This window comes from Podarcis tiliguerta, assembly GCF_965153285.1.
Source record: "Podarcis tiliguerta genome assembly, chromosome: Z".
Classification (NCBI taxonomy): Eukaryota; Metazoa; Chordata; class Lepidosauria; order Squamata; family Lacertidae; genus Podarcis; species Podarcis tiliguerta.
In genome coordinates, this window is record NC_139553.1 from 41,633,798 (window position 1) to 41,654,503 (window position 20,706).

A 20,706-nucleotide genomic window follows, 5' to 3' on the forward strand; every position below is an offset into this window, starting at 1 on the left:
AGAAAGAGTGTCAGGAGCCACGCTTCCTTTTTTCTTTTTCTTTTTTTGTCAAATGTATTTAAAATAGCTTTTTAAAAAAAACTGCCCCAGAACAATTAAGAAGAGCTATCAGAAAAGCTAGGTTTCTTCCAACAATTAGATACTAAATAAGCTACACTGAAATAACAACCAAAACTGATTCATGTTATCAGTAATACTTAGTATCCTGGTGGGTAAAGAGCAGATCTTACATAGACAGGTGGCACAAGTTTTACAGAATTTTATAGATAGGAGGAGAAATTCAAAAACCTTTTGAAATTACCATTGCAAACCGATGTCCAAAACTCATCCACTCCTTTTCTATGAGGACTTCAAAGCCTTTGATAGTTCTGTAATGGCTGTCTAGCATCAGCATGGCTAAAGAGGTCAGCTGAGCTGTACGGTCCCAGCCGTCACTGCAGTGCACCACCACTGATGTTTTACCAGATTCGATTTTGTCAGCAATTCTCACGGCTCCTGAAAGAAGCATCTTTAAAAAGACGGTTCCAAGTTGAAATATCGCACCAAAGCAAACTCGGCTATAATACATTTTGTGATAAGAGCAAAACAGCATCTCTGCATAATTGGACTGAAGACCTTTCTAGTCTAGCATTCTGTTTCCAGAAGTGTCCAGCTGCATGCCTGAGGGACCTTACAAGAAGGGATGGCTTTTTCTTGTTTCTCCCCAGAGCCTAGCATTTAGAGGCATCCTGTTGCTGAACATGCAAGTATTAATTTAGTCACCGTAGCCAGGCTCGTGCAGGGGGGCAGCCAAGTACATTTGCTTTGGGCCTAGGAGGGCTAAGCCAGCCAGGGGCACCCCCACCAGCGGCCTGCCAGACTTATACTGACATGCCAAGAGCAAGCCTCCCTCCCTGGGTCTAAGACAAGCTCTGCACAGGCCTGATCATTACTAACAGCTGTTGATAGACCTCCACAAATGACATATAGGCTGCATTCATATGCAATGCTAAATCATGGTTTACTATTATGTGGACAAACCTCCACAATCCCAAACAAAGCATCAAGCTCATGCAGACTCCCCACCCCACCTCCTTCTGTGCATCTAGTAGGAGGGCTTCTGCAAAGCTTAGTCCAGCATATAAAAGAATCTTAGTGTTACATTTCTTGTAAACCACTTAGAGGTTTTACTGCAATCAAGAGGTATACAGTGGTACCTCAGGTTAAGAACTTAATTCATTCTGGAGGTCTGTTCTTAACCTGAAACTGTTCTTAACCTGAGGCACCACTTTAGCTAATGGGGCCTCCCGCTGCCCCCACGCCCCCACTGTGCAATTTCTGTTCTCATCCTGAAGCAAAGTTCTTAACCCAAGGTACTATTTCAGGGTTAATGGAGTCTGTAACCTGAAGTGTCTGTAACCTGAAGCGTCTGTAACCCAAGGTACCACTGTATAATAATATATCATACTCCAGCCTATTTTAATAACAGAGTTTCACAATCCATTGCTTGAAGTTGGCTTATTATTATAAAGTCAGTGTGTGGAAATATGTCCTTGTACTGCTAAGCCAAGGTTTAGCATTACATGCACACACAATGCTGAACAGATCAATGCACTAAACTGTTGCAGTGGTGTAACTCATTACCATCAACATTTCTCAGGTAGATGGGGTGAATGATTCTTGGCAGAATATATCTAAAAACTATGCCAAGCATGAATACTAAATCCCAATTACAACTGCCTGGAAAGCACATCAAGATTAGATCATTTGCTTAACCTGTGGGAAAGTTTGTTTGCTTGCTTCCTAAAATTTGTATAGTGGTGCCTCAGGTTAAGAACTTAATTCGTTCTGGAGGTTCGTTCTTAACCTGAAACTGTCCTTAACCTGAGGTACAGCTTTAGCTAATGGGGCCTCCTGCTGCCGCTGCACCACAGCCATGCGATTTCTGTTCTCATCCTGAAGCAAAGTTCTTAACCCGAGGTACTATTTCTGGGTTGACTTCCGGGTGATGATGGCACCTGGCCAAGTCTCCACTGAGTCTCTGCTGTGTGAGCAGGAGCTCTAATTATCAAATTACTCTGTTAAAAAGGCTCAACCTATGAAAGTAACTGCCAACTTTTATCAGTAAAAGACTGGGAGAGCTGTCAGGTGGATTTTCAAATCTCCCCTCCCTTTTGAAGCTACTTAAATAAACTTTGAACTCCCCCCTTGCAAAGCCCTTAAAACTGTGGGCTGGATAATGTAACCCTATTTATTTCTGATTCCGAGCATGTTACTTACAAGACAATGTTGCAAGGAATTGGGGATTTCACCCACACAACCTGTAACAACTCCCCCAAAGAAAAAACAGGCCAAGATTTCAACCTACTTTCAACCCAAGGCTGATGAAGCAAATAATCCAGGAAACCTTCCTTCTCATGAGTGGTCTTTTGACCATACCTGGATTGGAAAGGAGGAAAAAACTAACGAAGAACGTGAGGGAGTGGACCTGGCAACTGAACTAAAACAAGCTGAGCTAGCCAAAGAGGGACCTGAAGCAAGTCTAGAACAGGAGCTACTCCTGGAAAACCTAGAAGCCAGGTTAAACGAGCCTCCCCTCCCCTCCCCTCCCTATCAGGAGAGAAATTAAGGCACCCTCCCCCGACTGAGGCAGACAAATGGCCAAACAGCCCAAGGTTACAGCACCCGGACAACTTTATCTTCTACCTGTCAGGGATGTATGAAGAGTTACTCAAAATCCATTCTACACAGATAAGCAAAGAACTTGAGCCAATTAAAAATTTCCTTTTGGAAAGCTTGAACCTGCTTACCACCCTAACTGAATTAATTAAGAGCCGTGAGGTCGCTTTCCCCCACATGAAATCTAGTAATAGGACTAATGGAGATGAAACCAAGCCAGGACTTGATTACAAAAAAACAAACAGAAACAATTCAGTGCAGGAGGGAGGGTCCCTTGCTCCCAGGAAACTGGCCTTAAAGAGAAAATGCCCAATGCAAAAAAAGAAAAAGACCAAAAACATCAAAATGGGAGGCCGAAAGGAACGGCGACCCGCCGTACTAAAAAAATGAATTTCCAAAAGCTCTTTAAGCTGCTGGAGAATATAACAACAAAGAACTCAGCTTCTACAACCCAAAAGAAAATCACAAACTCATGTGCACCGATAAAGCACTGAGGAAAAGCCCCATGCCCTAGCAGAACACACACTGCTCCCATGCAATCAACCCTTCTCATGGCATCACAAGGAAATCCCGTCTATCCTAACATAACAAAAAAGGTTCAGGACAAAACAACACAGATTCGCTGGAAGCTAACGTTAAATAATCACAAACTTGCCTTCACAACTCTACCCACAAATAGAGGTCACCCATCGTATGCTCAAAGAAAAGTACCGTATTTTTTGCTCTATAGGACGCACCGGACAATAGGACGCACCTTGTTTTAGAGGGGGGAAAACAAGGGGGGGGGAAATCTCCCCCTCTCTGCCCAGCGCCCCTTCAGCGAAGCGGCAGGAGGCGTTGCGCAGAGAGGGGGAGAATTTCCCCCCTTTTGTTTTCCCCCTCTAAAACAAGGTGCCATTTAAGGTGCGTTCAGTCGCCTTCAGGCAGCTACCTTGGAACCCTGGAGAGCGAGAGGGGTCGGTGCACACCAACCCCTCTCGCTCTCCAGGCTTCAGGTTCCTTTTGACCTGCTCTTTGGGGCTGGCGGGGGGAAGCCCACCACCAGCCCCCAAAAGCAGGTCGGGGAGTAGCGGAAAGGCGCGCAGCGGAGAGGCTGCTGCCATAGCCGCGCGTCACCTCTCCACCGGGAGAGGGTCGCGGGGCTATGGCTTCTTTGCTCCATAGGACACACACACATTTCCCCTTCATTTTTGAAGGGGAAAAAGTGCGTCCTATAGAGCGAAAAATACGGTAAATATTCCTGAAAAAATTAGCATAGTCACCAGGGTCCTTGTGACAGCAAAAAAAATCACCAATGTAAAATTCCTCCCACATCATACGGCCCAAAATAGGGCTGTAGTGACTTTTAAGGACGGGTTCTCAACTAAACGGACCCTTTCACATAAAGACAATTCCCTGAGGGCTGGTTTGCTTGTGCACCGTTTTTCCGAAAATACTGAAGACCCTTTACCGCTTCTAGGAGCATATAGGCCAGCCAGACCAAAAACCAAAATCAGAACTGCAGAATCCAACAGCACCGGAAACGTTAAGCTGCCCCACCCAGAGGCTGGCAATCTCAAACAGTCGGGCAGGCGGCACAAAACCTCACCCTCATCAAACAAGTTAGAAAAGGATTTCCCCTCAAAGGATGAGCAACTCCTAACAACCTACCTCGAGCAGATCCAACTTTCCCAGGATGCACTAAATGAAAGACTGTTGACCATAAGGAAGTTCCTATCACTTCTAGCCCCGCCTCCTCCCATGGAATTTAATTACATCAATTGCAAATCAAAGCCTTTAACCAATGAGGAATGGACAACTTGACGATATCTGTCTCCAAAAGAAACGGGCTCTTCTACACCCCCTCCAATAGCCCAATCCAAAACGCAACAAGTTAAACTAGTGGTGCCAGCGCCGGGAATCAGCTCAGTCTTTGTGGACTGCCTGGGCATCCTAGAAGCTATTCATGCAGAAGAATGAAATAAAGTCTTGGCGGGTGGCTGCCCGAACGGACAAATTAATACCCCTAAATTAGTCTTTCTCCCAAAAGGCTCCCCCATTTCTCCGCATCTTGGCTCAATCAATTAAAAGGACCTGAAGAATCAGTGGCAGAAAACAGCTGTGAGTGCCTGGTATCTAAAAACCCAAGAATCAACTACTGCCCTAAACATCCTCTCCTGGAATGTAGCCGGCTGGTCCAGATGCCTCTCCCATTCTACAGACATTCCCTTCTACCGTCAAAACTTTAATATCATTGCCCTACAAGAGACATGGGCGGCTGAAAACCCATCATTTGAAGGATACTATACATATGCAGTTAGAGCGGTCGCAAGCAGAGGACCAGGGAGGCTCAAAGGGGGGTTATGCATCCTGATCTTACTATGCCTAAACGCCACCTGTAAGGAGCTGTCCCCCCTAGATCATCTAGCAATGGCCCTACTCATATCCTGGGGAAACTGCAGTTTACTAATTATTAACGTTTATATTCCCCCAACTAGCAAAAACCCCGGCATTGAGGGCAACTGGAATAGACTGGATTCTTATGTCAGGTTACTGCTAGCAGCTTATCCAGCAAAGGTCCTGCTGGTGGGTGACCTAAATGCAAGGTTAGGGCCTGATGACCCCAGTTCAGAAACTAAATACAGTGGCACCTTGGGTTAAGTACTTAATTCATTCCAGAGGTCCATATTTAACCTGAAACTGTTCTTAACCTGAAGCACCACTTTAGCTAATGGGGCCTGCTGCTGCTGCGCTGCCGCTGCACGATTTCTGTTCTCATCCCGAAGCAAAGTTCTTAACCTGAAGCACTATTTCTGGGTTAGCGGAGTCTGTAACCTGAAGCGTATGTAACCCGAGGTACCACTGTACAGGCATAAAATAGGGTACCCTGATGCCTCTGGCTAGGAGGCTTTCCAACTACCAAGGCAGTCAAAGGACCAACATTCAAATTTTGCCAGAGCCTGCCTCCTCAAATTCTCTCAGCAGCTAAGTTTTCATATCCTAAATGGTTGCACCAGCGGCAATATCCCCGGGAAATATACATTTATGTCTGGGGCAAAAACCAGCATAATTGACTATATGTTGGCTGGTAGCAAATTGCTAACAAAAATAGTGAATTTGAAAGTGCTCCCATTCATAGAGGGGGACCATTTCCCTTTGCACCTGCAGGTGTCTCCTAAAAACAAGTCACCCTTCCTGAGAACAGTATACCCTGCAGAGATCACCAAATTACAGTGACCTGGCTGCCAAGTCAAATGGACCCACGCACTTGACTCCAAACTGAAGGAGATTCTAACCTCTAAAAAACCCCGTACAATTTTAACTGGCTCTGGGAATAATCCTAGGCTTGAGGACTCCATTTCCAAGTATGAGAGCCTGCTCCAACAATTAAAACCCCATCTTTTTAATACCACAGAGAAAAGGCCAACTAAACCAATAACATCAAATAAACCCTGGTTTGATCACACCTGTTTTGAGGCCAAGAGAGCCCTGCAAAATGTTTACAAAACCGCCCTGACAGCCAAAAATTCTGTCAGACAGGAAGCCTATCTTGCTGTCCGTGCCCTAAAAAAAAGAGTACAAAGACCTAATAATCCACCAAAAGAACGCCTATACCAGAAAATGTTGGCTGGAATTAATTAGTGCGGCAAAAGGAAAAGATCAGACACTATTCTGGAAACTGGTAGCTTCTGGCACCCATAAGGCTATTTCCCCCTCAACCTCACAAATTCCCCCTAACCTTTGTGTCTCCTTCTTCCAATCTTTGTATGAGGATGATGAACCTACGTTACAGAATTATAATATAGAACAACTGGCTAAATGGCCACCAGTTTCAGTAACTGAAGTGAAATCATATAAAAACCAATTGAAAATGGCCAAAGCCCTGGGCCTGGACGGCATTACACCAGAAATGATAAAAGCACAGGCGGATTGGTAGGCACCTCTCTTAGCCATCCTCTTTACTGACATAGATGACACTGGCCACATCCCAAGGGAATGGGGAACAGCCATAATAGTCCCATTCTATAAAAAGGGCAACAGAGGAGACCCAGCGAATTATAGGCCAATTAGCTTATTAAGTGTGATTAGTAAACTCTACTCAAAGCACCTCCTTAATAAGTTTACAGAATGGCTAGAGAATGAAGATATCCTGGCAATAGAACAAGTGGGCTTTAGACCCGGAAGGTCCACGGCAGATCACTGTCATAAGCTGGCCTCCGACCGTAATAAATCATCTATCTATCTATCTATCTATTTATCTATCTGGGTTAACGGAGTCTTGTAACCTGAAGCATCTATAACCTGAAGAGTCTGTAACCCGAGGTACCACTGTACACCACTTGATTGTAAAAAAGAAAAAAAAAGCCTAAAAGCAGATTACAAAATATAAAACAGTAAAATCAAGAAAAAATTACAACCCTGCTTTAAAACATAAAAAAGTTGAAATACTAAAACATTAAAATTACCTCAGCTTTCTGAGCACCTGGGTAGGCTTGTCTGAATAGGAATGTTTTTAGCAGGTGTCAAAAAGAGTACAGTGAATGCACCTGCTTGATATCAATAGGCAGGGACTTCCAAAGTGTAGGCATTGCCACACTAGACAACTGAATCCTTACAAATGTGGAACAGTTATTATATGCCACCTGAAATAGTACCAATTTTGCTAATTGAAGTGGTTCAGTGGGCACTTGTAAGGTAAGGTGATCTTGTAGGTAAACTTTGCGGTACAGTCAAACCTCAGTTCCCGAACGCCTCTGTTACTGTACATTTCAGCTCCCCAACGCCAAAAACCCAGAAGTAAATGCTCTGGTTTTCAAATGATTTTCAGAACCCGAACATCCGAAGTGGCTTCCGCTTGAGTGCAAGAAGCTCTTGCAACTAATCAGAAGCCGTGCCACGGTTGTCAAATGTTTCGGAAGTCTAACAGTCTTCCAGAACTGATTATGTTCAACAACCCAGGTTTTACTGTGTAAGCTGATCCCCACAAAAAAGTCTTTTAAAATCAGCAAAGCTAACATTTAGACAGGGCAAACTTCACATTCTGCCCATTAGATTTGGAAATTTAATTAACAATTTCAGTTCTCTATAAAGCAATAATAACTACCATTTGCTGAATTTTCTGATGTCAATAAATTCTATTAGCAGCTTGTTATTAAGACTATCAAGACACTAATAAATATTCTGTTCTACCTTGCTATGCCATGAAATGCTTGGGGTTAAGAAACACCATCTACAAAACCTTTTCAAAATCAATAAACTGGATAAAAAATAAAAAAAAAAAAAACACTAGATAACAAACTAAAAGGAAGCCCATTTCCAATGAAGTCAGTGTTTATCTCTATTGGCATCTGTGCTTTGATCCATAGACAATATACAAACTAAACCATGACACTGCATGTCTTAGCTGGAAAACCATGAAGGTATGCAGTGTTTGCAAATAAGGCACTTCTGGTAGTTAGCCAAGCAGAATTGTAGTTCCCGTGGCAGTTTGCCAGAGGCTGGCAGAGGATTTGTCTAGATGTGTGTGTGCCCATATTCTGTGTTGTGAAGAAACAGAGCCATGTTCAAGAGTGAAAATGATCCCTGGTAATTCCTACCTAAATATGAGGGCTGGTGAAGCAGAGTGAGACTGAGGTGTCAATCGGTGCATTCACATCTCTTATCTGCTATGAAGTCACTAGATGGCTTTTGGCAAGCTATCATCGCTCAGTTTTGGTCCTGCAAGTGCAATATGGAGAAAATAATACTGAGCTATTGTTGTAGGAACTACACTAACATTTATGAAACACTCAACTGTCTAAAAGAGCTGTGCAAACTCTAAATGTGGTGAGGCTTCCAACTGCAATTAAGTCAGCCGTTCATGGCTAAACTTAATTCTCTCCTCTTAGGCAAAGATCACAAGACGACCTGGCTGGTAGCCAGATTCTGCACCCAGATTTGTAGGCACAGATCATCCTCTAGAATAAAATAACTTACTAGGGAAAAGCTAAAGTCACCCTTTGGGGCGCCTCAGGATCAATTTTTATGGTAGCCCAAATCTCAGTTGTATGGGTATATATTTCAATTTTAACTCATGAGCCATTGCTGCAATCTGCTCCAATTGTATATTTTATCTTTATGAATGCTGTCATTATTGTGTTATGCGAGCTGGTCTTTGACCATAATAAATTATCTATCTACATGGCTTTGTAATTTTGTCCAGGGCAGGGAGGGGGCGGGCAGGTGTTATTTGTTATCCTATTGCCAAGACCAAGAATCCCAAAACTTGAGCTGAATTAGGTGTAGGGTAAGTAGTCGTCAGTTCCTCTGTCCTACAGTAGAAAGGCATAGCCCATACCTAGTCAAACTGTAAAAAAAATTATTCAAACATGTTTGTAAAGCTGCCCTGAAGAGTTAAATGGGTTACAAATGTTTTAAACAGTGTTAAGTAGATAAAAAAATAAATAAGGATTGCTTCTACTGGAGTCTATAATACACACTAACAGCATATAGCAGTAGTTTTAGATAATAATAATAATAATAATAATAATAATAATAATAATAATAATAATAATATTTTTTTATTTATACCCCGCCCTCCCCAGCCAAGGCCGGGCTCAGAGCGGCTTACAAGCAATAATAAAAACAAGATGAATGGTTACAACTTAAAAACAAAAGTAAAATACAACATTAAAATAATGGAACATTAAAATATTAAAATGTAGCCTTATCGCAGGAGGAGAAGGAAAAGAAAAAAGAAAGAGAGGGAGGGAGGGAATCAAATTGGCTCCAAGCCAAAGGCCAGGCGGAATAACTCTGTTTTACAGGCCCTGCGGAAAGAAATCAGATCCTGCAGGGCCCTGGTCTCATGAGGCAGAGCGTTCCACCAGGCCGGAGCCAGAGTTGAAAAGGCCCTGGCTCTGGTTGAAGCCAATCTAACTTCCTTAGGGCCTGGGACCACTAGGATGTTGTTATTTATGGACCTTGAGGCTCTCCGTGGGGCATACCAGGAGAGGCAGTCCCGTAGGTACGAGGGTCCTAGGCCGTGAAGGGCTTTAAAGGTCAAAAGCAGCACCTTAAATCTGACCCTGTACTCCACCGGGAGCCAGTGCAGCTTGAAAAGCACTGGGTGAATATGCTCCCATGGCAGAGACCCAGTGAAGAGCCTCGCTGCAGCATTCTGCACCCGCTGGAGTTTCTGGGACAGCTTCAAGGGCAGCCCCGTGTAGAGCGAATTACAGTAGTCAAGCCTGGAGATGACCATCGCATGGATCACTGTGGCCAGGTCGGGGCGGGAAAGTTAAGGGACCAACTGTTTGATGCGGCAAAGGTGGAAAAATGGCACCTTGGCTGTTGCTGTAACTTGCGCCTCCATGGAAAGGGAGGCGTCAAGGATTACACCCAAACTCTTAACGGAAGGCAATGGCACTAATTGGGCCCCCGCAAGAGAAGGGAGTTGGTCCCTCATCCCCATGCCATCCCGACCTAGCCATAGGACCTCGGTCTTCGAAGGATTTAGTTTCAATCGGCTCCCACAAAACCATCCAGCCACAGCTTCCAAGCATCTGGTCAGTGTGTTCGGTGCTGAGTCGGTGTGGGCATCCATCAACAGATAGAGCTGAGTTTCATCAGCATATTGATGACAGCCCAGCCCAAAGCTCCGGACAATCTGGGCAAGGGAGCGCATAAAGATGTTAAAAAGCTTTGGGGAGAGGAATGCACCCTGTGACACTCCACACACCAAGGAGTGGCGCGACGACATTTCCCTCCCTAGTGCCACCCTCTGTCCCCGACCAGAGATAAAAGAGCACAACCAGTTACGGGCTATGCCCTGTATCCCCACGTCTGCGAGGCGGTGGTCCAGAAGATCATGATCGACCATGTCAAAGGCTGCTGACAAATCTAAAAGGATCAGCAGTCCTGACCCGCCTCGATCCAGTTGTCTACGGAGATCATCTGTTAGGGCAACCAGAGCCGTCTCCGTCCCAAAACCAGGATGGAAACCGGACTGAAATGGATCTAATGCCGAGGTGAAAAACCCAGATTCTGAAGAATCAAGGCATTTCCCCTTTTCAGATTATATAGAGAAGTGACAAAAGAATAGCACATGGAGAAAGATTTTAACATTTTAAAGCAAAAAACCCACAATTTATATTTTCAACAAGTCAATTACCCGTATGTATTCCAGCCAGTGTGTACTCTCCACATTGGACAGCCATCGAGATTCATCAATTGTAGGGTAAACGATTTCCTTCAGTTTACGCAGTGATTCTCTCATTACATGGATGTTTGGAATTTCCAAGAAAACCAACTCCACATTTGGGTAGGCACTTTCACTTTCATAGCCGCCACCTTTCGTCTGAAAATACATTTTAAGTAATTTAAATGTATCTCTAAGACTTAAGATTTCTTGAATGCCCACCAGAGAGAAAAAGCTAGCTGGCAAGCATGAAGGAAAGGGCTCTCTCAACAGTGGCCTCACACTTAGGGAATTCTATTTCAAGGGAGATGTGCATGGCCCCTTCTTTATGGGCCTTTATTTACTTCTTTAAATATTTATGTACCACTATATCATAAAAAAGAAAAATACCAAAGAAGTTTGCAGCAATAATACATAAAAAACCATATAAAAGATTAAAAACAGGTGTCAAATACTCATTATGGAAATAAGTATTCTTAAATTGCCTGCACTGGCCTGGCAAAATAGAAAGGTTTTGGTGGGATTTAAGAGAGATATCTGTTTCAAATTGGTTTTTCTTAAGATATTATGGTTATGCTGGCATAAACCAGGGCTGAAATAGCATTAAAACGTTTTAGTTAGCTCTAATGGTATTTTAATTTATTGTTATTATTATTACTGCTATTATTGCTAATTCTTATGAATTATGTTTGTTGTATTAATATTGGTATTCAAATTTTAAATTTATTTTTCATGTTTGTATCTTTGATCATGTATGTTGTATTTTATCTTTTATGGAAGATGCCCTGTGAGAGTTTAGTGCTAAAAGAGTGGCCTTAAAATATTTTAGATAAAAAAGGTAATTTCAACATTTTAAAATTTAAGTACTTCAGAGCGATATTGAACTAAGTCATACTCAGAATAGTCCCACTTAAGTCCATTAATTTCAGTTGCCCTACTCCAAAATGTGACTTGGTTGGATGTCACTTTGAATTTTAAATAAATGTACATGTTTTCCCCTTATGCTAGTTCTACCTTATTCGTATCTGCAACACTGTTCTGTCTAGCATCAAAGATGAAGAGCTTATGGGACTGAGCATTGGCATCCATAATCGTCTGCAAATATTTCTCATCTTCTTTGCATCGCTTGTCATTTGGGCCCACTAGAGGTTGGCTGCAACGTGTGATGGTGGCCTGGCTTTCAGGGTGGATCCAGGATAACACCTAGGTTAAGGGGAAAATATATATACACCAATGTATATGCAGTAGAAACAACTGCAGAAGTCATATTAGCAACTGATGTAACGTCATAAGAAGACAGAGAATAAAGGTACTAGTTCAAAAATCAAAAGACACACATATTTTTTTACATGGCCATCAAAACTAATAATACAGTTCTGCATGAAGTTTCCTGACAATAGCAAACCACCTTTGGATCTGATAGTACTTTCACAAGTGTTTTTGCAATTCAGCATAGCAACTGGGGGCTTGCCTGCTGTTTGATTCCCCCTTCCCCAAGACACACACAATTCTCTCAAGGGAATTTAATGGCTAGGCACAGGCGCAGTAGTGTCGCAAGGTGGGGGGGGGGTTGCCCCAGGTGCCATGTCTGGAGGGGTGACAAGAAGGTACCCTGTGGGGTGCTTGCCCCATGGTGCACTGCTGTGAGCGGCCATCGCACAGCCGCAGCCGCATGTGGAAGATCCTTCGTTCGTGGCTGCACTGTTCGTACGGTGCTGGGGCCGTGGCAAACCACTACGTACAACACATTTGCGGTGTCACACACATGCGCTGTACATAGCGGTTTGCTGCCAGAGCCGCCCAAGCACCGTACGAACAGCAGTAGGGTCCCTCCGTCACTGCTACAGCCGCAAGTGGAGGATTCCTCCACCACCACTGCAGCTGCAAGCACAGGATCCTGCCACCGTCCGTACAGTGCTCAGGTGGCGCCAGCGGCAAACCACTATGTACAACACATGTGCAGTGTCACATGCATGCACTGTATGTAGGGATGCCGCACATGCGCCCTACATAGCGATGCAACATGTGTGCAGCTGGCAGTTTGCCCCACCCCGGGTGTCGGTTAGCCTTCGATCGTCCCTGCACGGGTGTAAGGGTAGCCTGGTCCGAAGTTATTTAAGGGTTTGTAAACAATCAACACTACCATGCACCTTATCCTGGAGCAGAGAGGCAGCCAATGGACCGACTTCAACTAAAGCATAGTATGTTGAATGAATATACCTCACAGAAGTATTTTGCACTAACTTCCAGACTAATCTTGAGGATAACCCCACAGAGTGAATTGCAATAATCAAGTCTTGAAGTTACCAGTGAATGGGACCATGGAGTGGATCATTAACCCCCTACAAAATTATTTCCCATACCATTACTGCTTATTGTCTAAACACAGAAGGACAATCTTCAGAAAATGGCTTTTCACAATAGGAATAATTTTGATTTCTGTTAGTCCCAATTCTGACATCAAATATTATTCTTCGCACAAACTGCTGAAGTGCAGTCCAACTGATTTTTGAACCTATGAAGTAGATTTTATGCAATCTTCCCACCACATTTTGCACAGACAGAATATAAGTGCCTTTTTACACTTGGGTTCCCAGCTTAGGACTGTTTCTTGTTTTCCTTTTTAGTTCACATAGTCTTCCTTCCAATAGAGAATTGAGCAACTAGTTTTGGAGCTCTCAGATTAGGTGTCAAGCTGCATCATAACCCATACACCAGCAATTGTTTTCTAACACAGGACTTTTACTTACTGGAACTCTTCCTTTTGCCCGAAATGCTGCTACTCTGGAGAGATCATCATCTTTTACACTAGCTGGCACAACAAGAACAGCAGGGTATGTGTCACAGAATTCATATGTGCTGTTGATTTTGGATATTTTCCAACTCTCATTGGGTAAGCCCTGCATAGAAGCAAAACAATGTTTTAAGGAGTCAAGGTTTACCCATCTGATTTCAGGGTCCCCAAAAATTGAACCTAAAACGTTTAATTAAATCTAAAACATTACAATTATATTGTAACTCATTTTATTTTTATTTTACAAGGCTTCTGAAGGTTATAGAAAACCAGTATTAGTCCTGAATGCATGAGTAGATCTTGGTTCAAAGTCTGAAAGGGGCAGAGCTCTGCTGCATCTCCACAAACTACTTGCTTGCTACAGATGGACATATAACAGCTAAAGGGAAATTTAAACACAATCCTGGCATATTGGTTTGTTATGTAAAAGGAGGTGCCAGAATTTGCTTATTTTCCTCTTTCCTTTTTTGATCATGTAGCTGTACCTTCACCTTTACCTACTGTATATAGTAACTCACACTAAATGCATTAACAGACAGGCAATATGTAAATACAGTAAATAAGAACAAGGTGACATGCACTCCCCCCCACTAAGTGCTCTCGTGGCCAGGACCTATAATCATATAAAGGTGCACACAAATATTGATTCACAATTAGCAGGAGGAGTAAGCATGAGTCTACATATCTTGTGGCACACCACACAGAGGACATGCAGTGTGAGGTCATGCAGGAAGTGGCTGCATTACTGGATGTGGGGCATTAACATGTGTAGTTCCACTCTCTAGTCCAACTATTATGTCCAGGAAAACAATGGGGAAAATGGCATGGTTCTTGACTTTTCAGTGTCCATCTAGTATCGGCAATGTGCTGACAAATTTTTAAGTACTTGACTTAGTCTTTTAGATCTTCCACAAATGGATATTCAGGCAAAATAGAAAACAATGCAAATTATTTTTTAAAAGTGAAAATTGTCATTACCTACCTGCCTCTTGTATTCTGCCATTGGATCATAAACTTTCCAGCCATTAACAGGAAATTTCTCTTTATAGGTGAATGCAAAGAGTGGCTAAATGCAGTGAAACAAAAGCATACATTACTACTATTTAATTACACTATTTCTCTCTTCATTTCTTAAGAGTTCAGAAGAGCATTTTACACTGAGATTAAAACTCAGTAAAAACATTCTTCATAAATATCAACAATCTTAATTTCATCAACTCCGCCAAGTGCATGTGGCTAGCAAAAATAGAGAAGAATGAGACATTCACTTCCACACAATGGAGTGTGCCTCCAGGGGTGAAACCAAACCACAGGAGAATCACAGTGCTTGCAGTGGCTATGATCTCTCCAAGGTGCAATCCTGGGCAGTGTGTATGGCGGTCCTGGGCTGCCCAGATGACAAGGCCCCCCTCTCAACCTCACTGATGTACTCCAGAGAAAAGCAGAGGAATACGTTTGGCACCAGTTTGGCTGTAGGTGTTGCTGGAAGGAGGCGTACAAGATGCCATCCAACCATCTTAGGGACTCCACTCTGGATTTGTGTGGGGGTTACTCCTTTTAATTTTCTTCTCTCAAAGATGCCCCACAAGGTGGTGGGTATGGATTTAGACCCACCAAAATTAATGAACATGACAATGTTAGGTCTATTAATTTCAACAGGTCTACTCTGAGTAAAACTTATTTGAATACTGATGTAAGTTCTTTTAACTACACTACTAAGAAGAGTGAGAATCATATTGATTTTTTAAATTCTTAAGCACCACAATACTATCTTTAAATTCCTCCCACTATATAATTTGAAGAATGAACCAATGTTGAGGGTATAGAACTCCTAATTGTAATACTTACAAGCCCATGAGAAAGAGGAAATGCTCGGTTAATAAGGTTTTGAAAAATCTCCAGTCTATGTTCTTCCTGTTTATAGGCAAGCCGCAAGTTTCTCATATCCTGTGAAAAGATATCTTAAGGTTTGGTATGTTAAGTGAAAAATTACAGCAGTTACAAACATTATTCAAAAGATTTTTTTGCACTGAATAGTGGTACTAAGGAACCTCCTCTTTTAATCCAGGTTTATCTGAAAATTAATAAAAACCTGTTCTAAACTTTAGGTCTTAGGACCAGTTACACCAGTGCATTCACAACAGCCATAAGAAATAAGCAAGTAACAGCGTCTTATATATCTAAGATATATCACTGGGATTCCACAATGAAATTAAAGCACAATTTAAGTACACTTCTGCAAAATTAAACCCATACCTTGCAAACAATTTCTATTCCACAAGAGTTGTCTCCATGGCTCTGCACTCCAATCTTTTCAACTCTGGCCATCACTCCAAGAGGCACATCAAGAACAAAATGTGGATCCTGAAATTTGAAGAAAAAGTAAACACCACGTTTCTTTATTGCAGGTGTGAGGAAATATGTAATATTCTGTTTGAGATAAAAATATACAATTATATTACGCCACATAAAGCTGAAACAGTACTTTATGCTTAGTTTATACATGTGTCAGTTTCTGAAAAGGAAAGCACAGGAATAAGGCTGTAGCTGAAAGATGCATGACGTGCAATAAGAAAAAAGGGCTCACCCTCTCAACATTCTTGAAATACATTTTGAAATCTGTCACTGATAGTGTACCACTGATGGCTCCAATAAATGGGCAGATATACATGACGTCTTTAGCTGGAAAAAATAAGACACTTTATTAGTACTAAAAATCGAACTATAGGATTATTTTTATTATGTATGAACACAGGCAAAACACCTGATGCAAAAAACTTCTACTAATAAATGCCTTTTTGAGGCTGGAATTTACACATGGAATGAACTGAGTTTATACAGCCAATTATTTCAGTTTTTTAAAATAATGCCTATTTCATAGCACTTCAAAAGTAGGCATTTTCATAACTGAAAAAATAAAAATAAACAAAAGCCTAGCAAGTTATGGGTCACCTGTAAAATACTTGATGATTACAAAAAATAAGAGTACCATCTAGGTTATTAAAAATGTTTTTAAGGACACAATTTTTTATTTTAAGTTGATAGTTTTGTACAGTCATCTACATTTTCAGTAATAAATGCCACTGCACAATCCTACTTTGAGGGTGCCTTACAGTGCAATCCTGAATAGGTATACTCAGAAGGCTTCTGATTGCAATGGAACTTACTCCCACTTAAGAATATACTGAATTGCAGTCCTACTGTCTGCCATAGTGTGAATACTTCCCTACTAATATCTTCAGAATCCAGAACTTTGGAAGCTAAAATCAGAACTACAGTGGTACCTCAGGTGACAGACACTTCAGGTTACATGTTTTCGGGTTGCGCACCACGCCGAACCCGGAAGTACTGGAACAGGTTACTTCCAAGTTTCGGCACTCGGGCATGCGCAGAAACGCTAAATCGCACTTTGCGCCATGTGCAGAAGCGCCAAATTGCAACTCGCATGTACGCAGATGCAGCGCTGCAGGTTGCGAACGCTGCGGGTTGTAAACATGCCTCCCGCACGGATCACGTTTGCAACCTGGGGTTCCACTGTATAAGGCATATTTATGGCGGTAGCAGAGAAGAACTGGGTACACTGTGGACAAACAATGTCATAAATTTCAAAATGACCAACACATAAGCTTGGCAAATCAAACATGACATTTAACAGAACCTTTATAACTACATCTCATTCACTGAAAGCCGAACTTTTGGCAACTGAGGGAACCATTCTATTCCTCCCAACAATGACAACGACATTTAGAAGCAGATCTGAAAGTTCCGTGAATTAGTCACATGGAAGAACTTATCTTGCAGGCAAATGAGCAGACATCAAATCTGGCTTTCCACTTCACAGCCCAGATACAGATTCAAGACAGCACCTTATGAATAAAATATGACCTAACAATTTCATTTTGCACTAAGGCAATACCAAGAGTTATGCTAAAAAGGTTCTGTGATACATGGTGGCAAAACATACGATTACGCGCTCTCCATTCCCCCTAGCAGTGAGAAGTCCAGGGTCAAAGCCGAGGTTTAGCTTTCTTTGGGTGAGCCCAGCCACCACAGTTTTATTATGTTTTCATAATATTTACTTTATTTTCGGACCCCTTTCTCTTCAGCCAGGCCAGAACAGCAGAAGGTTGGAGGACACAGAGGCACAGATTACATCATCCCTCCTCCACCAGCCCACTTCGTAGAAGGCATTTCCCCCCCACCATCTTGCTGCAAGGTTAGCAACCTGCGCTTCATGTTGGAAATGGAGAAAGAATCTTCTGTTGCCAGTGTGGAAATTCAGGCTAAGAAAAAACATTGCAACTAATAACTTTTGTGGGCTTACCTACACGGCAGGTAAGATATTCTTGGAAGCAAGCAAGCAGAAAAATGGGCATGCATTGATTCCACACCAGAGTCCCTAAATTGCATCCAAGGCTGCTTCCATGTACTCTCTGCCTTATCAGTCTCAAAAGCCAAGACCTGTCAAATGTTCCCCCTCTAAATATTTCACTTTTAAGTACTGAAATCCTCGGCAGCCTGGAAGATAGGTATCTAAAGGACTGCTTTCGCTAAACAAAACCTGCACATACATTAGAGATCCTTCTGTGAGAGCCTCTGCCTTCAAATGCTAGGCAGAGGGCTACCAAAATGAGTGTTTTTTCCACAAGTAGTTCCCAAAGTATTGAACTCCATTCCTAGCTATGTTTGCCTGCAATCTTTTCTGTTGCTTTACGGTTCCTTGCTTTTTATTATATTTTATTCTAATTTTTCTACTGCTTTGGGACTGGTTTGGAGGGTAAAATACTTTAAATCAAATAAATAATGTACAGAGTGCTGTGAGCATTCAGAGCACATCACATACTCACACATATACCCCTACTGCACATGGGGGAGAAGATACAGTGGTCTGAGTATGATCATGAACATAATGTCAAGTTATGGTTTATATTAAAAGTGAAGGAGCAAATTGCAATGAAATTAATGAAGGGAGGTAGGCAGCATGGAAGCCTGAGGCATCTTGCTTCAATAGTTTAGAAAGTTTATAGGATCATGAAAATTATGTGTGAACCAATCCAATCCTTAGGAACACTCCAAACTTTTATTCCGAAGAAGGGGAGTGTCGAGGGGGAGAATATGTTGTATGCCATCCAATCTAGACCACTAGCATTCTACTCCAAAGGGCTGTGATATTATCACAATGGAAAAAATAAAACTTGAAGAAAAAGTACTTGAAGCTGCATAGAAAAATCGAGTACCCAAGTACTTGACACATCAGTCTCACAGCTACTAATTTCTGAGCTAATTTATATTAAAATTATTCTCAGATATGCTTGCCTTTTGTGCTTAGCATCTCCTATGGCCTAACTCAGGTATAAAGGCTGAAATAAATAAATAAATTGTCCAGTAGCACCTTAGAGACCAACTAAGTTTGTTCTGGGTATAAACTTTTGTGTGCATGCACACTTCTTCAGATACCAGGTATAAAGGATTAAGGATCCAGAATAAAAACTGATCAGTGTAATAATTCTGAAATATATAAAACCAAATGAGTAGCTTTCATTTTGTGTTTGGCCACAAACAACAATGTTCTCAGCCACTCAGTGCTCCACTTACCAATAGCTTTAATTGATTCTCCAGGAAAAAGTGGAGCCTCTTCCATCTGGGCGAGCTTGTTTCCATCCCTCAGTGCCTGGCAGAAATTCAATGCTAAATGTAAATCTTACATTCCATCTGCAGAGCTTAAACATCAACAACAACCACAAGGTGCTTTTGCTAGGAGGTTACTGTAGCAATACAAAAGATAGTGATTTCTTCTCAAAGCAGAGTTCTTTAACACTACGGGCTGGTGTGAATGTACACATAATTGAAGTTAAAGAAATCAGGGGTGAATTATTCTCCTTCCCCCATCCCTTCCAACTTGGATGCAAAATCCCCCTCTCCTTTGCTGAAATGTGGTGTTTCATCAACAACTGCTAATCAACGTAACCAGTTTTCATCTAGCCAGGATCTGAAAACAGCTTGGAGGCCTGTTTAATCAGGAACCCTGGTAAAGACTTAAGTATAGTTACTACTGCTGCAAAAGTGATGGGAGAGGGTGAAATTAGCTCCCAAGATGCAAAAGGTAGAGAGGGAGAGGGAGATACACTGTGGTCTGTCCCTGATCTCTTAACCATGGATTAGGAGAATCTGCTCAGATTTTATGCAGCATTACTGGATTTACAGAATAAACAGTGTCAATATTTACAATATGGATTAGTAGCAAAGCATTCACACAAAGGTAAGAACAACTACACAAAGGTAAGACCAACTATTCCAATTAGCACATACAAGACACACAAAAATTCGGCAAATATTGTAAGTTGTTGGGTATTTTGACATACAGCTCCCAAAGTATTTCGCAGTGTTATTTTTTATACATATGACTGATCAAATGTTTTCAAAGTTTTTTTCTCACTTTTTAGCTACTCAATGCTTTTTAAGTTTGTTTTTCAGATCCTGCCCTGTGTCATATTTCCCCCCTGCTAATGGAGGCTCACAGGCCCCAGAATCCCTCCCAAAATTAAGCAAGGAATGATAAATCATTTGGCTAAAATTTTACATAAGAAAAGCAAATATCAAGTTGCAATAACTAGATACTGTACTTTCATAATACATTTTTTTAATGTACACAACAGGTATGCAGTATGTAAATATACATATTTGTATGTAATGTGAGTGACCATTTAGTCCATTAGCAATGCCAGCTAGCTTTATTATGGAAACTAACTGTGCAAGAGAAGGTCTGTTTGTGAAGCAGACTATGTATCTGGTCCATAGACCAATATCTAGAGAATAAAGTATTCCCCAGAAAGAAAAACAGGTTGACTAGCTATACAGAACTGAAGCACATCAGATAACTCTGGAAGCTTTAATAAAGAAATATTTTACTGAACATTTGTTCTAGTCCATTTTATTTTCTGCAGTTTGATGGTGCAGCCTGCTTTTATTCTCCATTTTTAAAACACTCCACAGCTCTTGCTGAACAGAGCTGATCGAGCTGTTCAGCTTTTTGCTCTGCTTGCTTAAAATCGTGCTTCATGACCACAGCAGTATTTACTGAACCGAGGATAGTGGG

The 20,706-nt window shown here is 41.8% G+C and overlaps 1 protein-coding gene across 5 annotated transcripts in view; it reads right to left on the bottom strand.

The window, feature by feature from the left end:
- MTMR1 (myotubularin related protein 1) overlaps window positions 1-20,706 on the bottom strand; it is a 55,398-nt gene that overhangs the window by 18,196 nt on the left and 16,496 nt on the right. For all 5 annotated transcript variants that reach the window (XM_083422322.1, XM_083422321.1, XM_083422323.1 and 2 more), the window contains 9 exons: window positions 19,206-19,281; window positions 16,198-16,292; window positions 15,867-15,974; window positions 15,459-15,557; window positions 14,593-14,676; window positions 13,567-13,716; window positions 11,831-12,019; window positions 10,790-10,975; window positions 302-508 (listed from right to left, as the gene is read on the bottom strand). In XM_083422322.1, coding sequence (XP_083278448.1) covers window positions 302-508; window positions 10,790-10,975; window positions 11,831-12,019; window positions 13,567-13,716; window positions 14,593-14,676; window positions 15,459-15,557; window positions 15,867-15,974; window positions 16,198-16,292; window positions 19,206-19,281 — 1,194 coding nt within the window. The remainder of the gene's footprint in view (window positions 1-301; window positions 509-10,789; window positions 10,976-11,830; window positions 12,020-13,566; window positions 13,717-14,592; window positions 14,677-15,458; window positions 15,558-15,866; window positions 15,975-16,197; window positions 16,293-19,205; window positions 19,282-20,706) is intronic.